The sequence below is a fragment of the Primulina tabacum genome, chromosome 16 (assembly GCF_025594145.1).
Source record: "Primulina tabacum isolate GXHZ01 chromosome 16, ASM2559414v2, whole genome shotgun sequence".
Lineage (NCBI taxonomy): Eukaryota > Viridiplantae > Streptophyta > Magnoliopsida > Lamiales > Gesneriaceae > Primulina > Primulina tabacum.
Window position 1 is genome coordinate 34,957,953 of NC_134565.1, and position 25,635 is coordinate 34,983,587.

The window sequence follows — 25,635 nt, forward strand, 5'->3', positions numbered from 1 at the left end:
AAATAAAATAGATGTTAGTAATATTACCAAATTTTTTAAATGTATGACATTATGATAAATTTACAAGTAAAATCAAAATAATAATTAATTTAATTGAGTTAAGTACAAAATTAATTATCATATTAAACTTAAAGAACCCCATGAACATGACAAAATATCAAACAAATGAAAGGGTAAAAAAAAAACTCACAAATGAAAATTAAGTACACTATTAATTAACATAGAAAATTACTTAAAGAACCAAATGAACATGAAAAAATATAAAATAAATAAAAAGATAAAAATGTAAGCTCACAATTCAAACTCATATATTTATAATAGTAGTAGATTGTTACGTAATTATGTTTCTGTTGTCAACTTTTGTTTCATTATCCTCCAAATCACGTTATTAAATGCACATAGGATCAAACGATTGTTATTTTACCAAAAGTTATAGATTGTGGTAATGATGCAACTCAAATATTTTGAATTGTATAACAGTCCAAGAGTCATGGTTCGATCGTTTTACTTAGCAGAGACAATTATTGCACTTCAACAATCTTCCTCTCAATAATTGCACTCCTTGCAATCAACGTGAATATAACTCATGACCTTGGTTGTGATGACAATTGTAAGATCGAGTCTTGCAGCTTTACAAAAAACTATAGCTGGTGGTAATGATGCAACTCAAATATTTTTAATCGCATAGCAGTCCAAACGACATAGTTCGATTGTTCTACCCAACATGGATGATTATTGCACATCTACATTGACTAAATATCGTTGTTAATTTTTTTATAATTAAGAGGTTTAAAAAGTCATCATGACATGTATGCATATTTAATAATGTAATTATAACTATTTAACATTGATATTAGTCTTTTAATTACGTAATGTTAACAAAAAAAGACAAAAAATTGATTGTCGTAACATAGCAGCTAAGGAGATACCAGACTTTAAAATCACGTTCTGATATTAAGTATGACAACGAGGTACGTGGGGTTTGGACAAATTCAAGGGCCGTCTCACCTCACTTTATACTCGTCCTACCCCATCCCATAAACCCATATTGGACCCATAAAAATTTATTTACTTTCTAAATTTTATTTGATACAAATAAAAAATTTTAAAATTTAATAAATCATTAAACTTACATACATATCAACTTTATATTACTGCCATTAAGCAAACTAATACGAGCAAGTTCCCGGGCGACTTGGTTGACGTCTCGAGAGCAATGTTGAATAGAAACTCCAGGTGTGTTCGCACAGATCAGGCGGATGGCTTCCACGATATTGTCTTCCTCGAAAAAGGGATTGCGATTTGAAATTGATTAGATTGGCTTGAGAGTACCAGACTCCAAAATCCAGCATGACCAACCATGGTTTTTGGTCACCAAAATTAGCCCCTCGTGAATAGCCATAATTTTTATCATGTAAGAGGAAAATCCGCCTTCCAAAATACGGCCCTAGCAAGAAGGAGATGCCCATTATTGTCTCTGTCCACAATGCCAATCTCAAAACTGATCTTTGGACACAAAAATAGCATCATCAACATTTAACCAAGACATCTTGGGGGGTTGGTTGCCAAGATAACATCATGTCTTTCCTTGTGTGAATAGGATTATGATGACTGAGTCTGAATGAATATCTCTCTTGTTCTATTAGCTCACACCAAAGCATCTTCTGGAGCCCCAGCAGTTTCATGGAAGATCAGCTGGTTTCTTTGGATCCACAAACTCCAACATATCAAAATATGATCTCCCAAATTCCTTAGGCTGCCATTGTCAACAATCCAGTTGAACAAGTCACCAAAAAATCCAAATGAGAAACCTCTCAGTATGTGCCATAAATATGTCTTTTCCAAATTTTGCGGACAAATCTGCATGACCAAAAAGCGTGAGATATATCTTCCGACTGTGAAGCATATCTTGGACACATCTCATCCACCATAATCCCTCTTGATATCAGATTTGTTCTAACCAGTAGAGCATTGAAAATTAGACGCCAGAAGTGGAATTTTATCTTGTTGGTCTTAAGATTTCACATCTTACGCAGAACTTTGGTGAATCCACAATACAATACATTACTTGTTGAGACATCAATTTCTTGGGCTAGGTAGTATCCGAACTTTACAGAGTACTCACCATTAGATGTATAATGCTAGATTAATCTATCATAGCCCTGGCCAAAACCAACTGGATGATGGACAACCTTGTCAGGGTCTTCGAGATGGTCGAAAGAAACTTGAAGAACGCCCGTTCATACCTTATAAGCATGACAATTTTTTTGTTCTTATACATAGTAGACATTATAAATTATTAGTTTTTTTTCCAAAAAATTGATATAAATTATTTATATATCATTTCCCAAATTCTACCAACAGCTTAATTTTCCCATATCCACAAATTTGAGACCCAAATTTAAATAGAATCACACATTCTAATATCAAAGTACTTTCCCACTAATTACTTAAACTAATGTAACTTATAGTGTATGTTATATATTTCGAAGACATTTATATTTATAATTTTTTGTTATAAATCTTGACATTGATTTATTTAGAAAAATTGGATATATTGGGTATCAGACATTATTCGAGTTAATTTTGTGATACACGAGTTCTTTCTTTTGACTTTTGCTAGAACAATAAATTTTTTTAAAATAAAATAAATCTATTTCACATATCAATTTTGTGAAACGAAATTTTTATTCGATCTGATTCATGTAAAATATTAATTTTATTAATCCTAAAAATATCTGTTTTATCTTCTCAAATGTATTCGAAGAGATTATTTTCTTAAATAAAAAATGATCAAAATTAAAAAACAAAATATGCACCATAACGGGTAGGCAAATTTCCTGAAGCCAAAGCTCCCAAATTCCAAAAGACAAGTTTCCAATTTTGTACCAAGGCAAGTGAATTCCATGCCAAGCTAAGTTTTAAGCTAATTTCATGGCAGATTAATGGAGGTTCTAATCAAATTACCCCACACAAAATTTCCCGCCATTTCGTCATTCTTCGCCTCCTCCAACCGCCGGTCGATGCTTTCGCTCCGTTCATGACTCTGCTGCTCAATCAGTATCTCAATCTCTCCACGAAACTACTCCCGATCAAACTGTTCATATCATTCTCTTCGAAGGCTTCGTTCCTCTTTGCGAGGTCAAACCCTAGATTCAAGGCGATGTCCACCTCTCGCCCCTCTGCATTCGATGTCCTCATGTCCAATTCTTCCAAGAAAAAGCAGTCACAGCAGCAGAAGCCGCAGCAATCCTCTCCCAGAAAGCGCAAAAACCCCGCTGACATTTCAAAAACTTCTAGTTTGAACCCTAATGTCAGTGATTCAGGTAGTCCCGTTGCTAAACCGATTGAAAATGCTGCGGAGAATAGTCAATTGATCCCCAAGAACTCAAATTTAGTCCAAACTGGAAATGCCCTTGTTGAGACTTTGTCAAAAGATGGCGAACAAGTTGCAATTGGTCCAACCATAGCTGAAGATACCCGTGCATCGGGGAGTTCAAAACAGGGGAAGATTAAAAGTAAAGAATTAAATTCCAAACAGGGTGGGTTGGGAACTGCTGATTCGGATAAAGATTCAGTGGTGGTGAAGAAGCCCAGAATGTCTATTAGTCCTGACGAGAGCGTAGTGGAGTTGAAGAAAAAAGCTGCGAAGTTCAATGTGAATGGGGCAGCATATTGGGCTGTGGGAGAGCGGGTGCCTTTTATGTTCGTAGTTAAGGCTTTTGATGCTATATCAAAGGAATCCGGGAGAATTGCTATTACTGAGATCGTGTGCAATATGCTTAGGACTGTGATCGAGACCACACCGGATGATTTAGTGGCTGTGGTGTACCTCTTGGCAAATAGGATTGCTTCTGCGCATGAGGGGTTGGAACTAGGAATTGGGGACGCTTCGATTATCAAGGCCCTTGCAGAGGCTTGTGGGGGTAAAGAAGCACATGTGAAGAAGCAGTACAAGGTGATGAGTTTATTCTAGATGATTGTTGAAGTGTAATTGAAAGTTTTCGGAGCTTTTCTTTTTTAAAGTGCATAATTATCATGTGGAATGTAATAAGATTTGCCACGCTGTGGTCATTGGGAAGCATGGATTTGTAGTAAAACATGAGTTTAGAATGAAAATTCATGTGGATGCAGCATAAAACTAAGAGGAAAGCTTTTTTTTTAAAAAAAATTTTGGTTAAGAAATGCTTTCTGTATCATCAACAAAAGTCTGAATATGCTCTGTGTTCCTCAAATTTCAAAGGCACCTGTCTTCCAATTACATTTCTAATTCTTCGGCATAAATATTTTGAAAGAAGTAAACGTATGGAATTTTTAATAAAATTATCAATGTGATTGCGGTGGTATGTCCATAGTTCATGCTAACGAAGGTGATGTTTTTATGCTGTGTGAGTGGTGGTCGATTGTACTCCCAGTCAACTTTTGATTTGTTCTAGCTTTTATGTGTTTCGCTATGAGGAACTATGATGGACTCGCTTTTATATGAGTTAAATATTTCCATCTGCTCCTATCAAGGAGTTTATTAAATTCATCATTTCAATGTCAACTAATGATAGGAGCTTGGAGATCTGGGTCTTGTGGCTAAAGCCAGTCGATCATCACAACCTTTGATGCGCAAACCAGAAGCATTAACTGTTGCCAAAGTTTTTGATACTTTTCGGCTTATTGCCAAGGTACTTGATTTCCGTTTGGTTATCCTTTTATATATGATTTGGGGTCGATGTTTCAGTTGCGACTTGTCTGTTTTAAATTTGTTTTCTGTTCAGATGTTATATCTTCATTTGTTTTATTTGAAACATTTTTTTTGTCAATGCTGGCTTAACTTACACCATCCAAGAATAGGGCCCTCACTCCACCGGTTTAGATACAAGGATAAATTTGATATGCTTAATCACTGTTGCTTTCATTATCCCTTTTGTTGAGCTGCAGTAGCTATACACAACTGTACTGGGAATGTAGTGGAATTTCTATTTTTATTGTCTTCACCATATATTATAGAAACATGACGCAAGAAATATGAACTGAATTTATCAATGATTTTGAGAAATGAAGTCAAGCAAATGACTTCATAAAGATACAACTTTTATCTCAGCTTCTTCGTTATGTACGGATCTTTGGAGTTGCAAATTTTCTCTAGTGCTAGAGTTTTGTGGGCCTTGATTGTTGAAGATATGTGGCTTTTGATTATGGATATGTTAACATAAAGTAAAATCATTTAAAATCGATAAATTAATTGCCTCTTAAGATATCTTCTATATTTTATTTCGAAACCTTAAGGGACATTCTCTGTGCATTCAGCGAGATTAATCTTTACAGAACAGATAAAGTAGATGGAACAGTATAAATCCTATTTTTTGGGCCTTTTTGTTCATGTAGGAATGAAATCCAATTTTTTTTTGGGGGGGGGAGAGAGAGAGAGAGAGAGGGAGGGAGAGGGAGAGGGAGAGGGAGAGGGGGAGGGGGAGGGGGAGGGGGAGGGGGAGGGGGAGAGGGAGAGGGAGAGGGGGAGGGGGAGGGGGAGGGGGAGGGGGAGGGGGAGGGGGAGGGGGAGAGAGAGAGAGAGAGAGAGAGAGAGAGAGAGAGAGAGAGGGAGGGAGGGAGAGGGAGAGGAGAGAGAGAGGGAGGGAGAGGGAGAGAGCGAGGGGGAGAGAGGGAGGGAGAGAGAGAGAGGGAGAGAGAGAGAGAGAGAGAGAGAGAGAGAGGGAGGGAGGGAGAGGGAGAGAGAGAGAGGGAGGGAGAGGGAGAGAGCGAGGGGGAGAGAGGGAGGGAGAGAGAGAGAGGGAGAGAGAGAGAGAGGGGAATAGATGGGGTAGCTGTGGGGCTAGAGAGAGAGAGAGAGTTTATATTGAGGACTGGTGTGCTTTTTTTACTCAACTCAATTTCAATGGATTATCTGCTTAAATAGTCCCATCATTGAAAGAATTAACATCATGCTATGGATTTTGCCCTTTTTTATATATAATTTATTCTTGGTGATAATAGGAAAAAAATGGGGGCTTCAACTATTTTTGGTCCATACATCTTCCTGTTCTAAAGGAGTTAGATAAAATATTGATGTAATAATGTAATCATAGGGATTTCCATTGAAATAAATAGTAATTACCCATGCTTGTAAACCGGCTTGATAGGTGTTATTTGGACTTGTTCCAATTTCATCTGTCTCTTCTATTGTTTTGTCTCCAACACAAAATCAATTCAAGAAACCAATGTTTCTTTTTCCAATAAAGGGCTTTGATGCCTTACCCATCTATTGGCTCCAGCCTCTTAAACATTTCACTAAATATTGCATTTGGGTTGATAGATTGTCATTTTATTGAAAAAAAATAATTATTTGTCAATAATTTCTGTCAGATGTAACTTGTAGATGGACATTGATGTCTGTTTGTTCATAGTTTATACCACTCTCTTTGATATCTGTCATTGAAAGTTGTACTTTTGGCTGAAGGAGGGTGCAATCTGTCAAGACACATTTTATGCAGAAAAGCTCTTGCTATTAAAACTGTCATAATTGATGTATGTAGATGTTTATATGCAGGTGCATATGTTTTTTTGTTGCTTGTTCTGAGCTTGTAGGCTGTATTCATTGTTATTTTCGTGGTGCAGTGAGTGATGGCCTCTTGAGTTCTGAAATTAAGTTGTTTTTTTTGGGCATAAAATTGTGATTGTTGGCAGGAATCTGGCAAGGACAGTCAAGATAAAAAAAAGAGTCACATAAAAGCGCTACTAGTCGCAGCCACTGATTGTGAACCTCAGTATTTGATTCGTTTACTCCAGGTTAGCTGATTCGAACATTCGTAGTTCCTCTGGTTCTTATTGTGTTGTGTAAAACTGGTTTTAGTGATATATACAGACAAAGCTGCGTATTGGGCTGGCGGAACAAACTCTTTTGACCGCACTTGGACATGCTTCAGTTTATTCTGTGAAGCACTCATCACCTCATGCAAAGGTTGAGAATCCTCTAGAAGAGGTATGCTGTAATGCTCTAAGTAGGTAGACTATTATCGTTGCAGTTTGCGGTGTTTGAGAACACGATGGAAAATAAGGCCATTTTATGGCCTGCAAATATGTAGCGATAGATATTTCTCGACTGTTTTTACTGCAACAAGAATGACTGCTTTAATTTTCTGGAGCTAGTTTGCTGCTCTGTCAAGTAATAAATTCCTCCACTGCTATTTTTTAGCCTTTTTCACTAACAACTTGATTTTTTTTATATATATTTCACTCATTAAACTCGATAGCATTTCGAGATGATTTCCATCTTTTAAGTTCTAATTAGTAAATCCATGTTGGTAAACAAGGGAACTTGGAAAATAATTGAGAAAGATGTTCTGATTCTTGATTTCACTGTTATTTTCTCAAGCTAGCTGCTTATCTTGGATCAATGTTGACATGGTTCCTTCTACTTTCTAGTACGGGTGCAAATTGTTTAAATATTGATTGCTTGGGTTTTTGGGAATTGGAAACTGGAATCAAGGGCTTTCCGGGCTTGTTTTCTGACTCGAAGCAGTACCCAAAAAGTATGCACCCAGAAGAAAAAGTTAATGATAGAAGTGTACCTACCCGGAAGAAAATTGAAGTAATGAGTCTTAAAGGATGCACATAACTTAGATCGTATTTTCTAAATTCTATAATTAAAAAAGAGACAAAAATGAAATTTTGACCGTTCATGGTTTGAGCAGCAAGCAATGACATTTCGTGTCTGTACTTTTATGCCGTGAAATTTTACATTCATCTTATTTAAATATATTTAATTCATCATACTTATGATTTGCTTTTTATTTTTTGAATTGATCTTTTATTTTTCCCATACAATCTTTCTGTCAGGCTGCAAAAATTGTCAAACAAGTTTATTCTGTAATTCCTGTGTATGATAAAATAGTCCCAGCTCTTCTTTCTGCGGGGGTATGGAATCTCACAAAGGCATGTAGCTTTTCTCCTGGTATTCCAGTTGGACCCATGTTAGCTAAACCAACAAAAGGAGTATCTGAAATTGTGGAAAAGTTTCAAGAAATGGAATTTACCTGTGAGTACAAGTACGATGGAGAACGTGCACAGGTAGTGATACCTTGTTAAAGAAATATGTTTATATCCTTGAGTTTAGGCTTTTAAGGAGAGGAAATTAATGCTGCAATTGTCTATATTCCGTGTAGATACATTACATGGATGATGGTTCAGTTGAGATATACAGTAGAAACGCTGAAAGAAATACTGGAAAGTTTCCGGATGTTGTTGCTGCAGTCACTAGGTGGTCTTTATTTCATAAAAATGTATATGATGTTTTCTCTGCCTAGATATTGGAATGTGATGCTTGTTAAACAGTGTCATAAAATCGGCATAAGCGCTGGCTGACCGCATCTAAAAAGTGTTAGTCAGGCGGCAAGGACGCCTAGGTGGACTTAGGCGGCTGTAGACAGCCGGAAATTATCTTTTTTTGGTCTTTTTATTCTAAAAGTTTTTTGGGCTTTTTATGTAATTTAAAGCACAATTTAAAAAATGAAAAGCATTATTTTACAGGCCTTAAACCATAGTCCAACAAGAAGTGTGATTTATTGACTTGTCCTAACAAATCAAACTTCATATTTTTATGTTGATACCGTGGAATCCGCCTAACAGCAGCTAGTCCCTGCCTAGGTGCTGGTTTGACGCTCGACTAGAGGCTAACGAATTTTAGAATGAAAAATAGATTCCTAAAATCCTTCTTGACACCATCCAGTTTCACGCTGTTTGTGCGAATTTCCTTGACAGTGCAGCATACCACTTTGCCTGGCCTGTCAATTGACTTGAAGCGCGAGATGTCTTGCTTCTGTTATGTATAGAAAAACTGGCTTACTCTGAAAAAGTAATGGATTTTTGAAAACACGGGATTTTGTCATTTTTCTTAATTGTATATTACAACTGATTTGATTGAAATAAAATTGTTAGTTACACGAGTCTTGAAGTTTAAGCCATCTTGGTTCGTGAAGTTGAGTAATTATAGTTTGTGGTCCTTGTTCGGGTGACTGGAATACGAAACATAGTAATTCAAGAAATATGTGGTCGTGAAAGGAGCGTGTGTTCCACTAAAATATATGTGTATATTTTCATCAATTCGAGAATCCCCATCCCCTCTTTCTGCTCTGGTGGTCTTGTTGATTTTTTGTTGATTTAGTGATCATATTTAACTCTCATTTCTGAGATGGTAGAAATTTTGATGCTGCATGTTTTTGACAGAAAAATTCTTTATAAGTTATTTTATGCTAATAATGTTGGTTTATTATTCATTTCTTATTTTCCTCATAGTTAACTAAAATAACATGTGGAATTATGTACCTTTTATATAATTTTGTTCTTTGTGTAGTTTGAGATTTTATGCTATAGTGATTGGTCGTTAACGTTAACTGTCTTAATGCAGATTAAAAACACCTTCAGTGACATCATTTGTACTCGATTGTGAACTAGTTGCATACGACCGAGAGAAGAAGAAAATCCAGCCTTTCCAGGTGAAATTTTTTGGATTTAAGTTATGAGGATTAATTTCTTCTAACTATTAAAGGTTCTCGTTGAATTTTTTTTATCCTCAATCGAATAGCTTGATCTATGTTATGTATCCTGTATCTCTTGAAAACAGTGGTTTTTTAACTTCCATATTTTTAAGTACTCCAATCCATCAAAAATTTCTTCTCACCAAGGAAACATGAAGTGTTAGCGAGATGTTTGAGTGAAAACATGATTGATGCTGCATGACATTGATAGGTACCAGATCCTCATGAACTTAGCCGATACAAAACTATATGATAGCACCTAATTTTTTCGATTCGGCTGTCTTGGCAACCATATCAAATTACTTTTTTAGAAAATAGCTGCTCAAATCGTGAACCTTTTTATAACCATGTTATCTTGTGTACGTTTAGTGCTCTCTTTGATATCTGCTCTGTAAGGAGACATGTTTTTTTAACAAAATTATTTGAGAATGCACATGGTTTTGATTTTTGAAATTTCATCTTCTGTTCTCAATCTAGCTTTAATTCAATGGATGCGTTCACCTAAAAGTTATAAATTGGAACCATGGAATAAAGAATGCTTGAACCAATTTCACTCTGAACTCCTATCACATGAATGGGCTTGGCTGGTTCATCTAAAGTTGGAAATTGGAGCTGATGTGGAATGAAGAATATGCAAAATAATTTTAAACATGTTCTCTGAATTAATAAGCAAAACAGGTCATTCACATTTAGTTTCACCTTTTTCCTTTATGAATTCTTTTGAGTGCTTCTCACAAGTCTCAATGTTACTTTTTTTCAATTTAATTTTTGCTCATTCTTATGCCGCAATTTGAAGTTCTTCATGCAGCAGCTGCATAAGCTAATCATTTTGCGTGTGTTTGTTTTTACCAATGTTATGGTATGTTTATATATTATAAATGTTGTTCCTCCGGCAGATTCTCAGTACACGTGCTCGGAAAAATGTTGCGTTGAGTGAAATAAAAGTCAATGTGTGCATATATGCCTTTGATATTCTCTATCTTAACGGCCAGCAACTTCTACAGGAGCAACTTAATGTTCGTAGAGAGGTATGATTTCCATTGTGGGTTAATTATTTAAGACTTTTGTCCCAGCTACGAACTAGTGATAAATGGTGTTGTTCGTCTCGGTTTCTTTTTAGCGACTGTGTCATCTTCATGTGGTTATTATGGTCGTGATACTGTTGAATTGAAGGGCATAAGCTTTCTTAACTCAACTCAATAAGTGTCTGAAAAAGATGTTGAGAGAGTGTTAGGATATAAATTTTTAAAAAAATTTAATGAAGAAGGTAAAATATTGTATTGACTGACAGAAAGAGCATAGAGAAAAATTAATTATGTAGTTATTATATTTGGATAGTTGATTAAAATTGTGAATTGATGCGGAGTGTAAACATTTCAAAAAGAAAGTAATGAAGGTGGTTGAATTATATTGCCCGAACAATGTTTGAACTCTTGAGTTGAATCAAGAGCACAACCAAACAACACTGTCTTTCGAATTTTACACGTTTTTTGAGATCTAAGGTTTATTTGTTTTTGCTTTATGAGCTTGTGCTTGAGAATCTTTACTCCTTGTGTTTCTTATTGCATAAAATGCTGAATCTTCAACTGGGTGATTTGCTGTTACGTTTCTGTAATTTACTTTAACAACTTCTAATGATATTTTACGTATCTCAAGCATCTGATGATGGATATATGATATTTGTTTGGTTTTTTTCAACTTTATTACTGATGTTTATAATCTCAGTCAGAATCCTTATTCTTATTTACTTTGTATTTGTTATTTTTTTTAAAAAAAAATCTCTAAATGTATTATTACTCACTTGAGAGTGTGTGTGTGTGTGTGTGTGTGCAGAATCTTTACAAGTCATTTCAGGAGGAAGTTGGATTTTTTCAGTTTGCTACTGCACTAACATCAAATGATCTCGAGGAAATACAAAAATTTCTTGAAGATGCTGTTAGTTCTAGGTGATTCTGATATTTATGGTTTTATGTCATGATATATTTGAGATGTGCACTAATGTATTTTGAGACATTCACTAACTTTCTGGTATTATTCAAAATTAATGTTCGTTGGTTGTTCTTGTATTTTGTGCAAAATTTCTTTGTCCACGCCAAAGCTGTCAACTATTGACATATTTCCTTTTTCACGATACTCACGAATTCTTCTTTTCAGCTCTGAGGGGTTGATTATCAAAACCTTGAATAGAGATGCAACATATGAGCCTTCAAAACGGTCTAATAACTGGTTAAAATTGAAAAAAGACTACATGGAGAGGTACTGATTATCACTGAATTTGTTTGAGCTATAGATACTGCACACATGTCAAGTTACAGTTTATTAGTTATGCTTTGCAGTATTGGTGATTCTTTGGATCTGGTTCCCATTGCTGCATTCCATGGAAGGGGAAAACGTACTGGTAATTGACAAATATACTTTCTTCAGTTGGGAGGATATCAAATATGTATTGATGCTATGCATGTATCCATTTTAATGCATTATCTTGCTTACTTAATGTGATTGTTTTAGATTTGAAATTATAGTTAATTTTAGTTGCTTCTCGAATTATCGGCTGTTCTATTTTTTTCTTATAGGTGTGTATGGCGCCTTTCTCCTTGCTTGTTATGATAATGACAAAGAGGAGTTTCAAAGCATTTGCAAAATCGGTAAGTTCTGCTTCTAGCTGTTATCAACCAACATTTTGGCGTCACAGGATGGCTTATAACATATCTGTTGACTTATATATATTTTTTGTCTAAACAACACGTAAACTTGTATCTTTAGGCACCGGCTTTTCCGAAGCAGTGCTTGAAGAACGTTCTGCCAGTCTTCGCTCTAAAGTTATTCCCAAGCCAAAGGTTTGTTTAGTTCAAATATTAATTTATCAATCAGAATGTGTGTGTTTTTTCTGTACTAATTAATTTCTTTATATGCTTGACATGTATGCAATCTCCAGTCATATTACAGGTATTCAGATTCGTTAAGTCCAGATGTGTGGTTCGAACCAACTGAGGTAGCAATTACATCTGTTACTTCATGTGTGCTTTACATACAATATTCATGTAGTTTACAAGTACATGAACAGCTATGTCCTTGGCTAATAGCAGCAAAGAATTGATGAGTGTTCCTATTGTTAATAATGAATTCTGTTCAAGACGAGAACTCTGACGGGTGATTGAAAAAGATTTCCAAATTTTTTTACCTTTACATAGATTTGTTCTCTACAAGGAAATGTAATTCCTATGAGCCCACGGTCTAAAATTTAAATGTTTCTATATATAATGAAGTGTCTCTGTTGCGTTCTCATTTAGGTTTGGGAGGTGAAAGCTGCAGATCTAACTATCAGCCCTGTTCATCGTGCTGCCATTGGTATTGTAAATGCTGAGAAGGTACAATTACCGCAAAATTCACAAGTTCTAGGTTTCATATGTTAATTTATTTGTGCTGTGAACCAACTGGTTGACATCCCATCTCTTTTGTTTTCTCTTTAAATTTGTTTTGCTAAGGGAATTTCTCTACGATTTCCACGGTTGCTGCGTGTTCGAGAAGATAAAAATCCAGAGCAGGCATCTTCATCTGATATGGTAAGTGAATTTTACAGTTTCTTTGTTTCAGCCAAGTTTCTTGCTTCTTATTTACTTTTTTCTCTTATTCATCTGAAGCTGACAAGGTGTTTAATCTAAGCTATTTCTTTGGTAAATTAGGTTGCTGATATGTATAATGCTCAGAAACACAATCAACGAGATAATCAAGACGATAAAGAGGATGATTGAGAAAGGGAAAAAATGCCTCTCTCCTTAGCATATGGAGCTGGTTCCTTCATTCATAACAACGTAAGCTGGATTCTTTTTGCAATATATATGTTTTTGTAAGTCAAATTATGCGTGTTTCCCTCATCAAAACACTGGAAAAATGTCTATTACACTGATGTTCGACCCATGTTGCATGCTTCGTTGAAGCTATTTGAAGCAAATTTATCCACCATAACAACAATAATCTCAGTAGCGAAGCCAGAGGAGTGTAACTAAGTTATTTTATAAACTCCTATTTTTTGGTTTATATATATTACGTGAGTGCGCTCCTCTAAATTCTTCGTGTTTTAAGTATAAAAAATTATGGAACTTAAGAACATTCTGTGCGAGTGAATTTGAAAGTCCATGATTTGTTTAATCTGCAGGATGGCAGCCATGTAACTGAATCGGCTGCTCATGCTAGAGATTTGAATGTTCATTTCCTAGTAAGATTTCCAGTTGTACTAACTAACATAAACCGTGGCATAATTCATATTAGTTGTCAGTTAAGGTATGCCTCTCTTTCTTACATTCTCATGTCTATTGTATACTTTTAAAATTCTTGATTGCCAGTTTTCATAGACTTTATTTTGTTAAAATCCGAAAATTGGGTGTATTTGTGGGTGGCTTTTACACGGAAAAAGAGAATGGCATAAAGAACACACCTGCCCATGGCTGTGAGTGTCCATCTTGAAAAATTTGACACAGAACATGCTGTGGACTATAGCTGTTACCTATCCATTAATTGTTTGTTTGGGTTGGCATGCTTGAATATTTTCCATGTGATTTTCCAAATCTATGGAATCATGAGGCCTATTCCGAATGCCACGTAAGTTGCTGTCAACATACCTCGGATGACCGAATTTTAAATTTTAAAGAATTTATTTTAAGATTTTTAAATTTTGTACATTTGAGATGGGACGATTATTGTCCGCATGGCTCGGGTCCGAGTATAGTATGAATGTTGTGTTTTGTTGAAAGTAGGGGTACAAGAATGTTGGTTTCAAGAAAAATGTGCTCCGGCCATTGAATTTCAATGGTTTTTTTTTTCTTCCTTTTTTTCCTTTTCTCTTCTTTATCTTGCCGTGTGGACCAATCTTGAATGATTTATTGGGGTTCGGTCCCCTATAATTCCAACCGCCTTTCTCGCCAAAATTCAACCAATCCTAGCCCATATATAAATATGTATCATGAACCGGAAAAAGTGGAATACTTCACGTTGACTTAATTTTGTTTTTGCCAATTGTCTTGTAATAAAAAACGGCTTCGACAATAACATATGTGATGTTTATGTTATATTACAATCGTGAAAAATAATATTCATGCACACGAATCATTGGCATATCTAAGAGGGGTGCTTGTATGTATGGATGTAAACGAACCAAATCGTTTGTGAGCTATTCGAAGCTCGATTCGATAAAAGCTCGTTTGAGCTCGTTTAATGAGGTTCGTTAAGATAAACAAATCAAACTCAAGCTTTACAGTATTCGGCTCGTTAGATCGTGAACATGTTTTCGTTGGTAAGTTCATGAGTAATCTTTTACATGAAAAAATAATAGTTTTGATATTTGATTTATTGATTTTGCATATTATTTATGAAATATATAGAAAAATCTATTAAATTTATTTATTATAATAAATTTACAAATTTTAATAAGAATAATATATTTTTCTTTAAATATATAATTTATTTTTTAATTAATTTAATGAAAATTTAAATGTATAATTCATATTTATTAAGCTTGTTTAGGCTCGATAAAGACTTGAATAAGCTCGTGAGCCATGCATATATTCGTTAAATAAAGCTCGAGCTCGGCTCGATTATAAACGAACCAAGCTCAAACACTCAAGAGTTCGGCTCGGCTCGACTCGATTACATCCCTACTTGTATGAGTAATTATAATCTGCGTTTGGATTTGTTGTGAACTTGATACACTTGTCCTTATCCATGCACCTTTTTTGTATGTAATTGGTAGTAACATCCCGTAGAAACGTGCAAAATAATTCTTTTTTTTTGTCCTTGCTTTTGGAAGATGTGATTTTATCCAAGAAGGTATATTTTAAACTAAAGCAATTGCTGTAATAAGATAAATATATAAAATTAAAGAAAAAAACAAATGGGATCTGGAGGTGGATCCCAAATTTGATATGTGGGAACCTACGCGAGCCGTGCCTTTCATTAGGGGTGCGGTCGGGTATGGATCTGTCTTATAACCTTCTTACTTAATTTTTATCCCTATAAAAATTTTGAATATTTTTTCTCAAGAGACTCGAAAAGTGTTGGAATCTGAACGTTCGAATCTGGTTAGGTAATGAGAGGATATTGTGACAAATATTTTTTTAATACATTGAATTTGGATAAGACACGTCAATTTTTAAGTTATGATGAGTATGAGAACGACAGAAAATGCACATAATCATTAAAAATTAAATCATCTTTCTTGTAAATTACAAATAATCTGAAACAACTTCTTTATTATTCGAAGCAAATCCAAAACAGAAATTAGCATGCTGAATCATTGTCTCGTTATACCATCATACAACATTCTCAAGCTCCATTTGGCATCCATCAATATTTTCTTAGTTGAATAATGTTTAGCGATTATATTTGTTCACTAATGAAATTTTATGATTAAATTGTGTTGCTTTCATTTTTCTATGTGTAGGCCGAAGGAGAAAATATGATGATAAATTCTTTCTTTTTTTTTTTTTCATTTTGCATGATTGTATTTGAATTATAATTATAATATTTGCCTGCATGAATTTTTTATTTTGATGAATTATTTAGTCATTAATTTAAGACCTAAAATTGTTATCTATGAATGACTAGTCTTCTTCAAATGTGTTGGCCAATTTATTCACTGTGTGTTTTTAATGATTGAAAGCAAATAAAATTAAAATATTTTCAAATGGCAACACCACTTTGTACGTTACAAAAGAGACCGTGCTCCAACCAGATTACAGGTCAGAAAATGCAGACAGCAAAATCCTCGATTTTGTCTGAACCTTCCCAACTTCACTTCATCCAAACTACTACACTAACGCTAAATTAATCATTAGAAATTGCAGAAGTTGAAAAGCAAATAATACAGTACTAAAAGCAATCAATTTAGATAATTAATGGCGATTGGAGAAATATCTTTTGGTGTCTCAACTCAACGGGGGAATAATCAGAGTTTTCAGACAGAGGCCTCTTCTTATATACCTTCAAAATGTTGCTTTGTAACGATTCTTGGTTTATGGATTGACTGGACATTAGCGTTGTAAGAGATGTTGGTGATGATGGAATCACCACCGGTGGCGGTGGGATCTGGTTGGTGTCGAGCGGAGGTGGAGGCTGGCGCCACCGCGGGAGAGGGCCGGCGAGGAGGAGGTTATGTAGAAGCGGCCCCGCTTTCATCACTGCTTGCAAAAGCTTCCCCTTTTCCGGCAATGACCTTTCGAGTAAGAGGGGAAACTCTTGTTCCACCTCTCCTGCTGGCGGAGGAAGCTGCGGCGGCGGGAGGTGGTGTGGAGACGAAACAATACTCTCGTCACAATCCGAGGAAGAGAAGACATTGGTTAATTCAATCCCTTTTATGGGATCATCTTCTTCGATGCTTGAAATCCCAGAATTCGGAGCAGATTGGTTCAATCTCTGCTGAATCAAAATCTTCTCAAAGAACACATTTTGGCACTTTTCTTGAGCTTCGTTTCTCTCTTTAATGGTTACGTGTAGCATTTCTTGGAGTTGGGCAATTTGTTCATCTCTGATCCTGAGTTCTTCCTCCAGCTCCATGTTCAGCAGCACAGATTGCCTCCAATCATCCATACTCTGTTTCAAGAATCAAACGTTCACAAAATTCCATCTTTACTTCTGCTGTAAATTTGTACAGAATCAAGTGAGAAGTTTCAATTCATTACCTTTTCTTGGTGGAAATAAGTACTGTTTAGAGGAAGGAGGCCTTTTTGAACATCCATTATTGCACTTTAGCGAGTGCGAACTGAGAGAATTAGTGTTGTGTGCTTAATTTTTTATTTATTTTTTATTTTGTAAGAATGACTTTTGCAATCGTTTGCTTCCCTCCTTTCACCCTTATATATAGCAGTTCATTTTTGTTTGCTTCCCTCCTTTCACACTCACTTTATTAAAAAAATAATTAAATTTTAAGAATCGTAAAGTGAAGTGTTTCTGATATTCTAATCTAATCTAATATATATATATATATATATATAATTCCAATTTTCATTGCTAAATAGATTATAACTATTACAATATTTTTTTTTTGCCGTTTTCTGCAAACTCTAGCTTGGAACATAGAATATACACAAATTTACATATGTGAGACGAGTCAATACGATCCATACTTGTAGTGTTAAATTATATTTTAGACATAAAATAATATTTTTTCATAAATCTGGTCGGTCATTTGTCTCATGAAATTGATTCGTAAAACAATCTCGTATAAGGTTTTATGAAATAGATCAATTGAAGCGTAAATTATTACATTAATTATAATTTCACTTATCTATATGTAATATCTATATAAAATTATTTATCTTTTTATATATTAACCAAAATATAGAATCACTAGGCACATCATACACCTGACATATCCCGGAAAACATCGTCATTATTTATCAAGTGCAGCAGCACACAACCAGTTCGATGGAACTGGTAGGAAGATACAAAGATAGACAACAAAAAACATAAACTTGATCTTAAAAAACAGGACATCCATTTAGGTTACTTCATCATCAAATAACATAAACTATACATTAATACATAGCGCACCATAAAAAATACAAAACCATTTTTGCTTGGTGAGGAAAATTTCTCTAACTTACAAGTCCAATCACAATTTTGGGAAGAATAGGTTTCTTGTGAGACGATCTCACGAATCTTTATTTGTGAGAGTGGTCAACTCTACCGATATTCACAACAAAAAGTAATACTTTTAGTATAAAAAATAATGTTTTTTTCACGGATGACCCATATAAGAGATCCGTCTTACAAAATACGACCCCGTAATATCGTCTCACACAAATTTTTGTCTTATGGAAAAAAATAATTAAAACAATCATTTAAATTAAAATTAAATTTGTCGAAATTTTAATTAAAATATCTTTTCACCTTTCTAAGAAGCTATTATTTCAAACAAATAATAAAACATTATTTTTCACCTTTTTTCTACCGATTAGTATACATTTTCAATTAAAACATCCACTGAAAAGACATAATTGAATTTGTCTTCTATTTTTCATGTTTCTATTTTTAGGTTGGCCTTTTGGACTAAAGTAGAAAAGGCCAAGACTTTATAGCATAAATCTAATATTGACTGGGGAGTAAAAAAGTGAAGAGTCCAGTCCTTTTTGTTAATATTTTATTTTATGAAAAAAATTTAAAATATTTATATACTATTTTTTTTTTCTGAAGATAAATATTATATTATCTTGAAACTTGAAGTTATCCTAGTCCAAGTTATGGATATATTGAAGTCTTAATTTTTTTAAAAGATGAGATATCTTTTATGATTGATTTTTTGACGTTACCTATAAAAAAATCACTTTACATATTATTATTTTCTCACTACCAGCTCTTATAGAAATTCCTCTTGATATTTTGTTACCAGTTGCATTGATGTGGCTAACAAAAAAAGTGTTTGTATTATTATTATTATTATTATTATTATTATTTTACGATGATGAAACTCATATTTGTTATTTTTCATTATATAATAGATAAATTTCGGATTAATATAATAGTTCGAAAACCAAGTTAATCAGATAAATCACACCTGATAAACAGTTTGTTTATATTATTTACTTTTAATGTCTATATTCGTCATTTATATGGCCACTTTATTAAATAAATAAATGAAGATTTCAATTAAATTTACAAACCAACTTTCGGTGTGTACGCTATTTAGTTATTACAATCGCATTAACTTTTATCCGCTCGTATTAATTACACCAGGTCAAAAGTAATAACTTGACTATCCAATGTCCCACTCGATTTTTTTTTAATAAATAAAAATAGATACGAACAAATTATAAAGTTGAAAGTTGACCTTTGTCCCTACCAACCACTTGTATTTTTTTCATAGATCATTTCTTTCATTTTCTATCATTCTAATTTCTATAAATTATTTTTTGAGAATTTTAAAGATATATATGCATAATATGATTACACCTTATTCACATGCAAGATTTTTATATGATTACTGGAATAAAAAAGTGAGTGGTGGTTGTGAAAAATGGTTGTTTTCCTTGGACAAAGGCTTGAGAAGACATTATCTTAGTAAAACCTACATCAAAATACCACAGCTACAAGTCATGAGCAATCAGTTGGCTGTTTTGATGCAAAACTGGCAAGCTAAGCAGAGACAGCATTCACCAAAGGCGGGAACGACCGCCATCATCGCTCTGTCTTTTGGTGGACTTGTGTCTTCTGAGTATGCCCAAAACTCCATTTCTAGTAGCTTGACCTTTAATCGCACCATTTTCATGACAAGTGATCTGAGACCATAACAAATTAATTTGCAGTTTGCATTCTCCTGGGGAGCTTCTTGTGCCATTCCTCGAGCTAATTTTGGATGATCAAAGAACAATTCTCCTTTTCTAACCATTCAGTTTGATAGGGAATGAAACTGTTCTCTTTCAAGAAAACATGTATAATGGCACCCATTTGGTAGCTCACATATAGTTTTGAATTTAAAAATTATTCCTTTCTATCATTATTCAGAAATCATGGGCAAGTTGAATTTGTACATTTAGTGTCCCTAATTTAGTTTCATATATACCCTTCTCTAGTTTCAATCTCATTCAATCTGCAACAAAGAAAGTGATTAAAAGGGCCTATGACTAATCCCAGAAACACAATAAATTAAAATGTCGACTACAATGTTGTATATAAATAGTTGTGTTAATGTATACACGTATGCGCACATATACAGCACAAAACTTAACATGATGAGCAAGCTTGAACACAACAGATGATAAGAGTAGGTCTTTAAACTATATGATCATGTTCAGACCAAAAACATCAACCAAGTAGTAATACTAAGCATTGTAACGCTGGAGATGAAGCTACCATTATTGTATTAGTTGGTCCAACCATTTCAGTATATATTGCCTGATTTGAGACATCTTTGACTTGTATGTGACTTCTGTATAGAGGGATGCCATTGAGTCCATCATCACCTTTCGAATGCTTCTTCTCATTGATGATTCACCACAAGCAGATGGCTTGGTAGTTCCTTTATATGCATTGCAGATGTAGCTGATAAAGTTTCGATAGTCCTGCAGCAACACAGAGAATGTAAAATGTAGGAAATAAACACAACAATAGTACAATCTCATCATCCCATGTAGCAATAATCAATATCAAGCAGCATCAAACATCTTCAGTTGGAAACTTTTTGTTTTCGTAACTTTTTCAACTCGTTTTAAATCACGTTGGCATAATTTGGAAGGAATTTTAAGGATAATTACATCATAGAGCGGCTGCCCATCTACGGTAACCCATGGTACATATTTATGAGGTGGTTGAAGTGCACTTGTTTCAGCTGCATATGCAAGTTCAAGCTGCCAAAAAAAAAAGATAAATTTTTATTCAAATAACGTCAGCATAGAAAATGCTCAATCAAGGAACAGTTAAACAAATATATGCCTGATACAGTAAAGCAAGGAAATAGGTAAGAAGCATGTGTATAAATTCTAGAATGAATGAAATGGTAAAAATTGAAATTCAAAGCATGCATCTGCTACTCATAAGTTTTCAACTACACTGTTAACAAAAAAAAAATATCAGAAACAGTCCATCGATTTTGGATATCCACCTCAATCATCAAAAGAATGTCTACATGTTTCAAATATAATCCAACCTAGTAGACCTTCCTCCATTAAACAGAATACTAATGCCTTAGCCTCTGCCAAATTTTCGGAATAAAGTCCAATCTTTTGAAGTACACCTTCCTCCATTAAACAGTATACTAATGCCTTGGCCTCTGCCAAATTATCTCGACAATTTATTTCTACGCTTGCACTCAGCTATTTTACTCAAAGAGCAAGTTCCCACTTTAACTTCTATGAAATAGGAAAAATACAGTAATGTACACGGTTATCTACGCTGGAGGGAATACACAAATATAGGTATCTGCCATAATTAACTGGGTAAAACATGTCTCCTAGATGCAATCAAGATGCTGCTAAAATTTTCTCTACACAAAGCAAGAAACATAGTTTATGAGGCACTTATTTGAAAAGAAAGAAGATGAATATTCCAATCCATGTGTCAATTAATTATACAAGACCATCCCCACAAAATTTACCATGCAATAAGAGTAGCCGCCGAGGAAACATATGGCATCTACTAGAGATTTCCACAAATGAGAAAAAAAGTTAAACTAATGCCACATTAAACTCGAATAAGAGCAAAATTAACATACAGGATCCCTCAAAAATTGTAAGGACCTCATAATTTTTCAATTCGATCAACCAGAAAAAATATAGTAAGCAGTAGGAATTCGCTGAGGCGGAAGAGTCCAGAAAAGCAGAATAATGCACTGAAGCGGAAGAAGATTAAACAAAAGAAAACTACATATTCAGTAGAGATAAAGCATACAGTATGGCAAAGACAAACAACCGGTAGAGACAATACATCTGGTAGAAATAATGTATGTGGTAGACAATGGTAGAGACAGAATCTGGAAGAGAAGTGGAGTGAAAAATGTGTCACGTTTGGTTGAAAGTGCTAAAAGAACTGGGAATTCAATGGGATATCCCGAGGCAAGCTAAAGACCTTTTTCATGTCAATTCAGTGTGCCCGTTCGCGAAAAAATTCAGAAATTTCTGGTCTATGATAATTCATTGCATCTTTTGGTCCATTTGGTTGGAAAGGAATGGCAGAATTTTTCAAGATGTGTCGGAGTCTATCGATCAAGTATGGGAGAAAATTAAATTTAGGGTCGCATCTTGGACGACCAACTTGGATCAATTCAATCATTTAAGTGTTTTAAATTTGGTTAGGGATTGGAAGTTTGTATGGTCTTGAGTATTGTATATTTATCTCATTGACGTGTTCCTTATGTTAGTAGCCTTGTAACTTTGGTGCGGAATACTCATCCGCACATAATATGTAACCTTTGAATATTCTAATAAAATTAGTTTCCTATCAAAAAAAAATGTGTCACGTCATGCACATGCATCAGCTATTTTCTAATCAATTACATAAAAACCGCACCACCACTGACTCCAAATTTTTTTCCATAAGCACCATAAAATATGCTCAGATATAAAAGGATAATTAGCAGGCATGCAAAGTGAAAAAACGAGGAGCGATGTGACGGGCATGCATCGGCCATTTGCTAATCAATTACATCATAAACGCACCACAATTTCCACTGCCTCCTGTTTTTTTGTAAGCACAATAAAAATTGATAAGATATAATAGGATTACTGGTAGGCGAGTGATGGTGAAATTGTGTTTAATAATAAAAATGAGAGTACATTTTTACTATATTAAGGGATCAATAGTTTAATTAATATTTCACTTTCTTACAGAATATAATAGTTAACTAAAGCTTCATGACATAAGTCGGCCTTGAGACGTTCAAAGGAAATTTTGGTAGTCTATGATATGGTAAGCAATATTGCTCATCTGGCAGAGAAGATCTCTGAATTATGTAGGTTCGATTCCGTTAAAAGGTTTATATTCTTCTAAATATACATCAAACTTGAGCATGATTAATTGTGACATTTTAGGAGTTGTGCATAAAAATCCTGGTTATCAATTTATTTGTTTCCGCATGCTAAGCTCGACAAAACGTGTAAGAGTCTAGGGATATGGACCATCCTATCACCACTATTTCTGGGATTTTGATAGAGGTGGGGCATCGCAACTATATAATCTCAGTAATACTAAAGACAGATTGAGGATATAGACATACTGCCAATAACTTCTGAGTCTCGCATACATCAAAAGTGCTTTGATGTCTTCGCCACTAATTCAATAGTTCAACCAAAATCATTGATGAGTTTCAAAATTTTCACATTAAATTTCTTTCAAAAATTGACTCCAACCAAAACCCTGGTATATAAACCATAAATCATCCTGTCATCATCCAAGAACTCTGAGAAACTCTGATTTTACTTGATTTCATAGTTAAATTATCTACTTTTCAAAACCATGAATCTTAAATGTAAATTTTTTTTAAACGACAGAATTCTTGAACTCCACTTCAAATCAAATCTTGCACAAAATAAAAGCAACCTGAGCGACTATTCAGATCCTGCAAGCAGGAGAGCTAACCTCTTTACCGCGCTCGCTGACATAACAAGAAGCCACAGCAGAGGAATCCAAATTCAATTTCTGGAAACATGTTTCCCAATGGGTGTAATTTTTGTGGTACACCAGACTCTCCACACAGTAGATAAATGGAAAATGATCTTTCTGCATCAGGAGATGGAAAGATGGAAACAAGATATCAAAATCCTAATATATTTTGAAGACAAAAAATCATAGAGCCTCGCCATGGTCAATTAAAGATCAACAAACATAATAAGAGGTTCTAAATCTCGACCAAGCAGCACTAACCACATCTGGCCAGGCATCGATTGCACATGCCTCCACAGTGTTCAGTATGCATTCATTTATTCCATGCTGCAAACACGAAAAAATAGATGTCAGTGAAGTGTCTAAGTCATATACAAGACGCTATCCAATGAAAGGTAGCTTCCACCGTTCTCCGTGGACCTTGATAAAAAAATTCGGTTCATTTATCGAAGGCAAGAAACATCAGGAGGTTTTTCCAGCTGTTTGGTTGATAATTGATGCATGACAGGAAACAAAGTGCAGAATTTTAATCAAATTCACTAGAAGTCTAAAACAAAGAAATGAAAAGGGAAACCAAACTCAATCCTTTCCTATCAAGTATCCAACTTGGCTGCCTACCTCTTCGATAAAACGATAACATAACCGAAAAAACATAACCATAATAACAAAAACAAGATCAAAATAAAAGAAAAAGAGACTGCCCGAAAATTATAATACTGAGATCATAAGGATATTTCATAATCTTCAAAGTAAAGAACGAAAACCTGGCAAATGATGGTTCCATTAGGACTGATTTTAGCGTTGCCATATGGGATGAGCTTCAGATCGGTGATTGAAGCAATGTCGGACTCAAAAACCTCGTACAGGTAATTAACGATCAAATTGGAACAGTAGGGGCAAAGGGACTCATAGTAGAGCTCGAGCTTCACCTTCGACGCAGACCCAGATGAAAAAGATGCAGTGATCATAAATGAAACGAAGAGCAAACGAAGAGCATCCATGGCTGCAGAATAATTTCAACGCTCTTCCAATTATTTGCTACATTTTTATATTTATATATATTATAGATATATATATTTGTCTGCTTGCACCGGGTGATTGATTCTAGTGGGACCGATCCTTGAGATTTTTGTGGAACGAACAAATTTATGAAAAAGCATCATCATCCAACGACCAACCCAAAGATTTGATTGGCTTTGCTTTTGTAAGCCGTTACGTCATCTTGTTTCTTTTGATGGATGCATAAACTCCACGACTAGTGTTCTCTCATTCGATAGTTTTATTACCCGTTGAATACAATAATTGTCTCTGTTTGATTGACCGATTGAATCGAGGTGCTTGAGCTGCTGTGCGGTTTAAAAAATTTGAGTTATACACTAGCTATAGCTTTTTTAAAACGATAAGCACTCGATCCTACACTGAAAAATTGCTCTTACAATAAAATATTTTTTATTTATTTGCAAGACTTTAATGATTTATAACAGAGTTACAGATGTGAGAAAGACGAGCAACTTTTTATCATTAGCTCATTATATTTATGATAAATTTTTAAAGCCAAAAAATATTCCAGTAAAATTTTATTCATATTGTATTGAATTTAAAAATTACTTTTAAAAACTCAAGGATTTTCACTCGAATTTTCAGATTTGAGAATTTTGAGCACACACATTAGGATATGTGTCAAGCCTCTGTATGCCACGATTCTCGAGTGCCTTATCCAGCAGCATTTTGGGCTGACAACAGAAGACCTATTGAAGTAGCTAGGATCCGCGGTGATGTTTGCTGTGTTGGGTCTAGTTTTAACATCGCATAGACCGTGCATGCAAGCGTGTGGGATCCATGCTTTGAGCCGTATCCATGTCGTAGGCCGCCTCGCTATCTCTCCACGGAAGTGACTCAAGTCCATTTCTCTGTTTCTTGAGTTGGCTCGAATAACCACAAACCGTGTACATGTGTATTCAGGGGTATGCCAAAGTTTTTTGTATGCAAGTAGCTGCGCGCGCGCGCGTTCTTTGTTGATCAGCAGGGT

General features: G+C 34.7%; 3 protein-coding genes and 1 long non-coding RNA gene across 4 annotated transcripts; 2 read left to right on the forward strand and 2 right to left on the reverse strand.

The window, feature by feature from the left end:
• Positions 1-2,827: 2,827 nt before the first annotated feature.
• On the forward strand, positions 2,828-13,951 carry LOC142528928 (DNA ligase 1). Its single transcript, XM_075634219.1, has 18 exons — positions 2,828-3,958; positions 4,557-4,673; positions 6,673-6,774; positions 6,851-6,967; positions 7,825-8,055; positions 8,151-8,245; positions 9,392-9,479; positions 10,418-10,549; positions 11,355-11,467; positions 11,676-11,777; positions 11,858-11,919; positions 12,095-12,166; positions 12,285-12,358; positions 12,457-12,513; positions 12,812-12,889; positions 13,007-13,084; positions 13,205-13,333; positions 13,678-13,951. Exons 1-17 carry the CDS (start codon positions 3,041-3,043, stop codon positions 13,271-13,273), a joined length of 2,505 nt encoding a protein of 834 aa, XP_075490334.1. The 5' UTR covers positions 2,828-3,040; the 3' UTR covers positions 13,274-13,333; positions 13,678-13,951.
• Positions 13,952-16,180: 2,229 nt separating this feature from the next.
• LOC142529142 (uncharacterized) lies at positions 16,181-17,347 on the reverse strand. The gene is made up of 2 exons (XM_075634564.1): positions 17,195-17,347; positions 16,181-17,105 (listed from the first exon to the last, which is right to left on the reverse strand). The coding sequence occupies exons 1-2, from the start codon at positions 17,249-17,251 to the stop codon at positions 16,401-16,403; spliced, it is 762 nt and encodes a 253-aa protein (XP_075490679.1). The 5' UTR covers positions 17,252-17,347; the 3' UTR covers positions 16,181-16,400.
• Positions 17,348-20,131: 2,784 nt separating this feature from the next.
• On the reverse strand, positions 20,132-24,661 carry LOC142528622 (gamma-interferon-responsive lysosomal thiol protein-like). The gene is made up of 5 exons (XM_075633692.1): positions 24,371-24,661; positions 23,868-23,933; positions 23,583-23,723; positions 20,765-20,857; positions 20,132-20,572 (listed from the first exon to the last, which is right to left on the reverse strand). The coding sequence occupies exons 1-5, from the start codon at positions 24,605-24,607 to the stop codon at positions 20,366-20,368; spliced, it is 744 nt and encodes a 247-aa protein (XP_075489807.1). The 5' UTR covers positions 24,608-24,661; the 3' UTR covers positions 20,132-20,365.
• Positions 20,864-23,483, forward strand: LOC142528623 (uncharacterized). Its single transcript, XR_012815694.1, has 2 exons — positions 20,864-22,003; positions 22,607-23,483. It is a non-coding gene; the product is annotated as an uncharacterized LOC142528623 (long non-coding RNA).
• Positions 24,662-25,635: the final 974 nt, after the last annotated feature.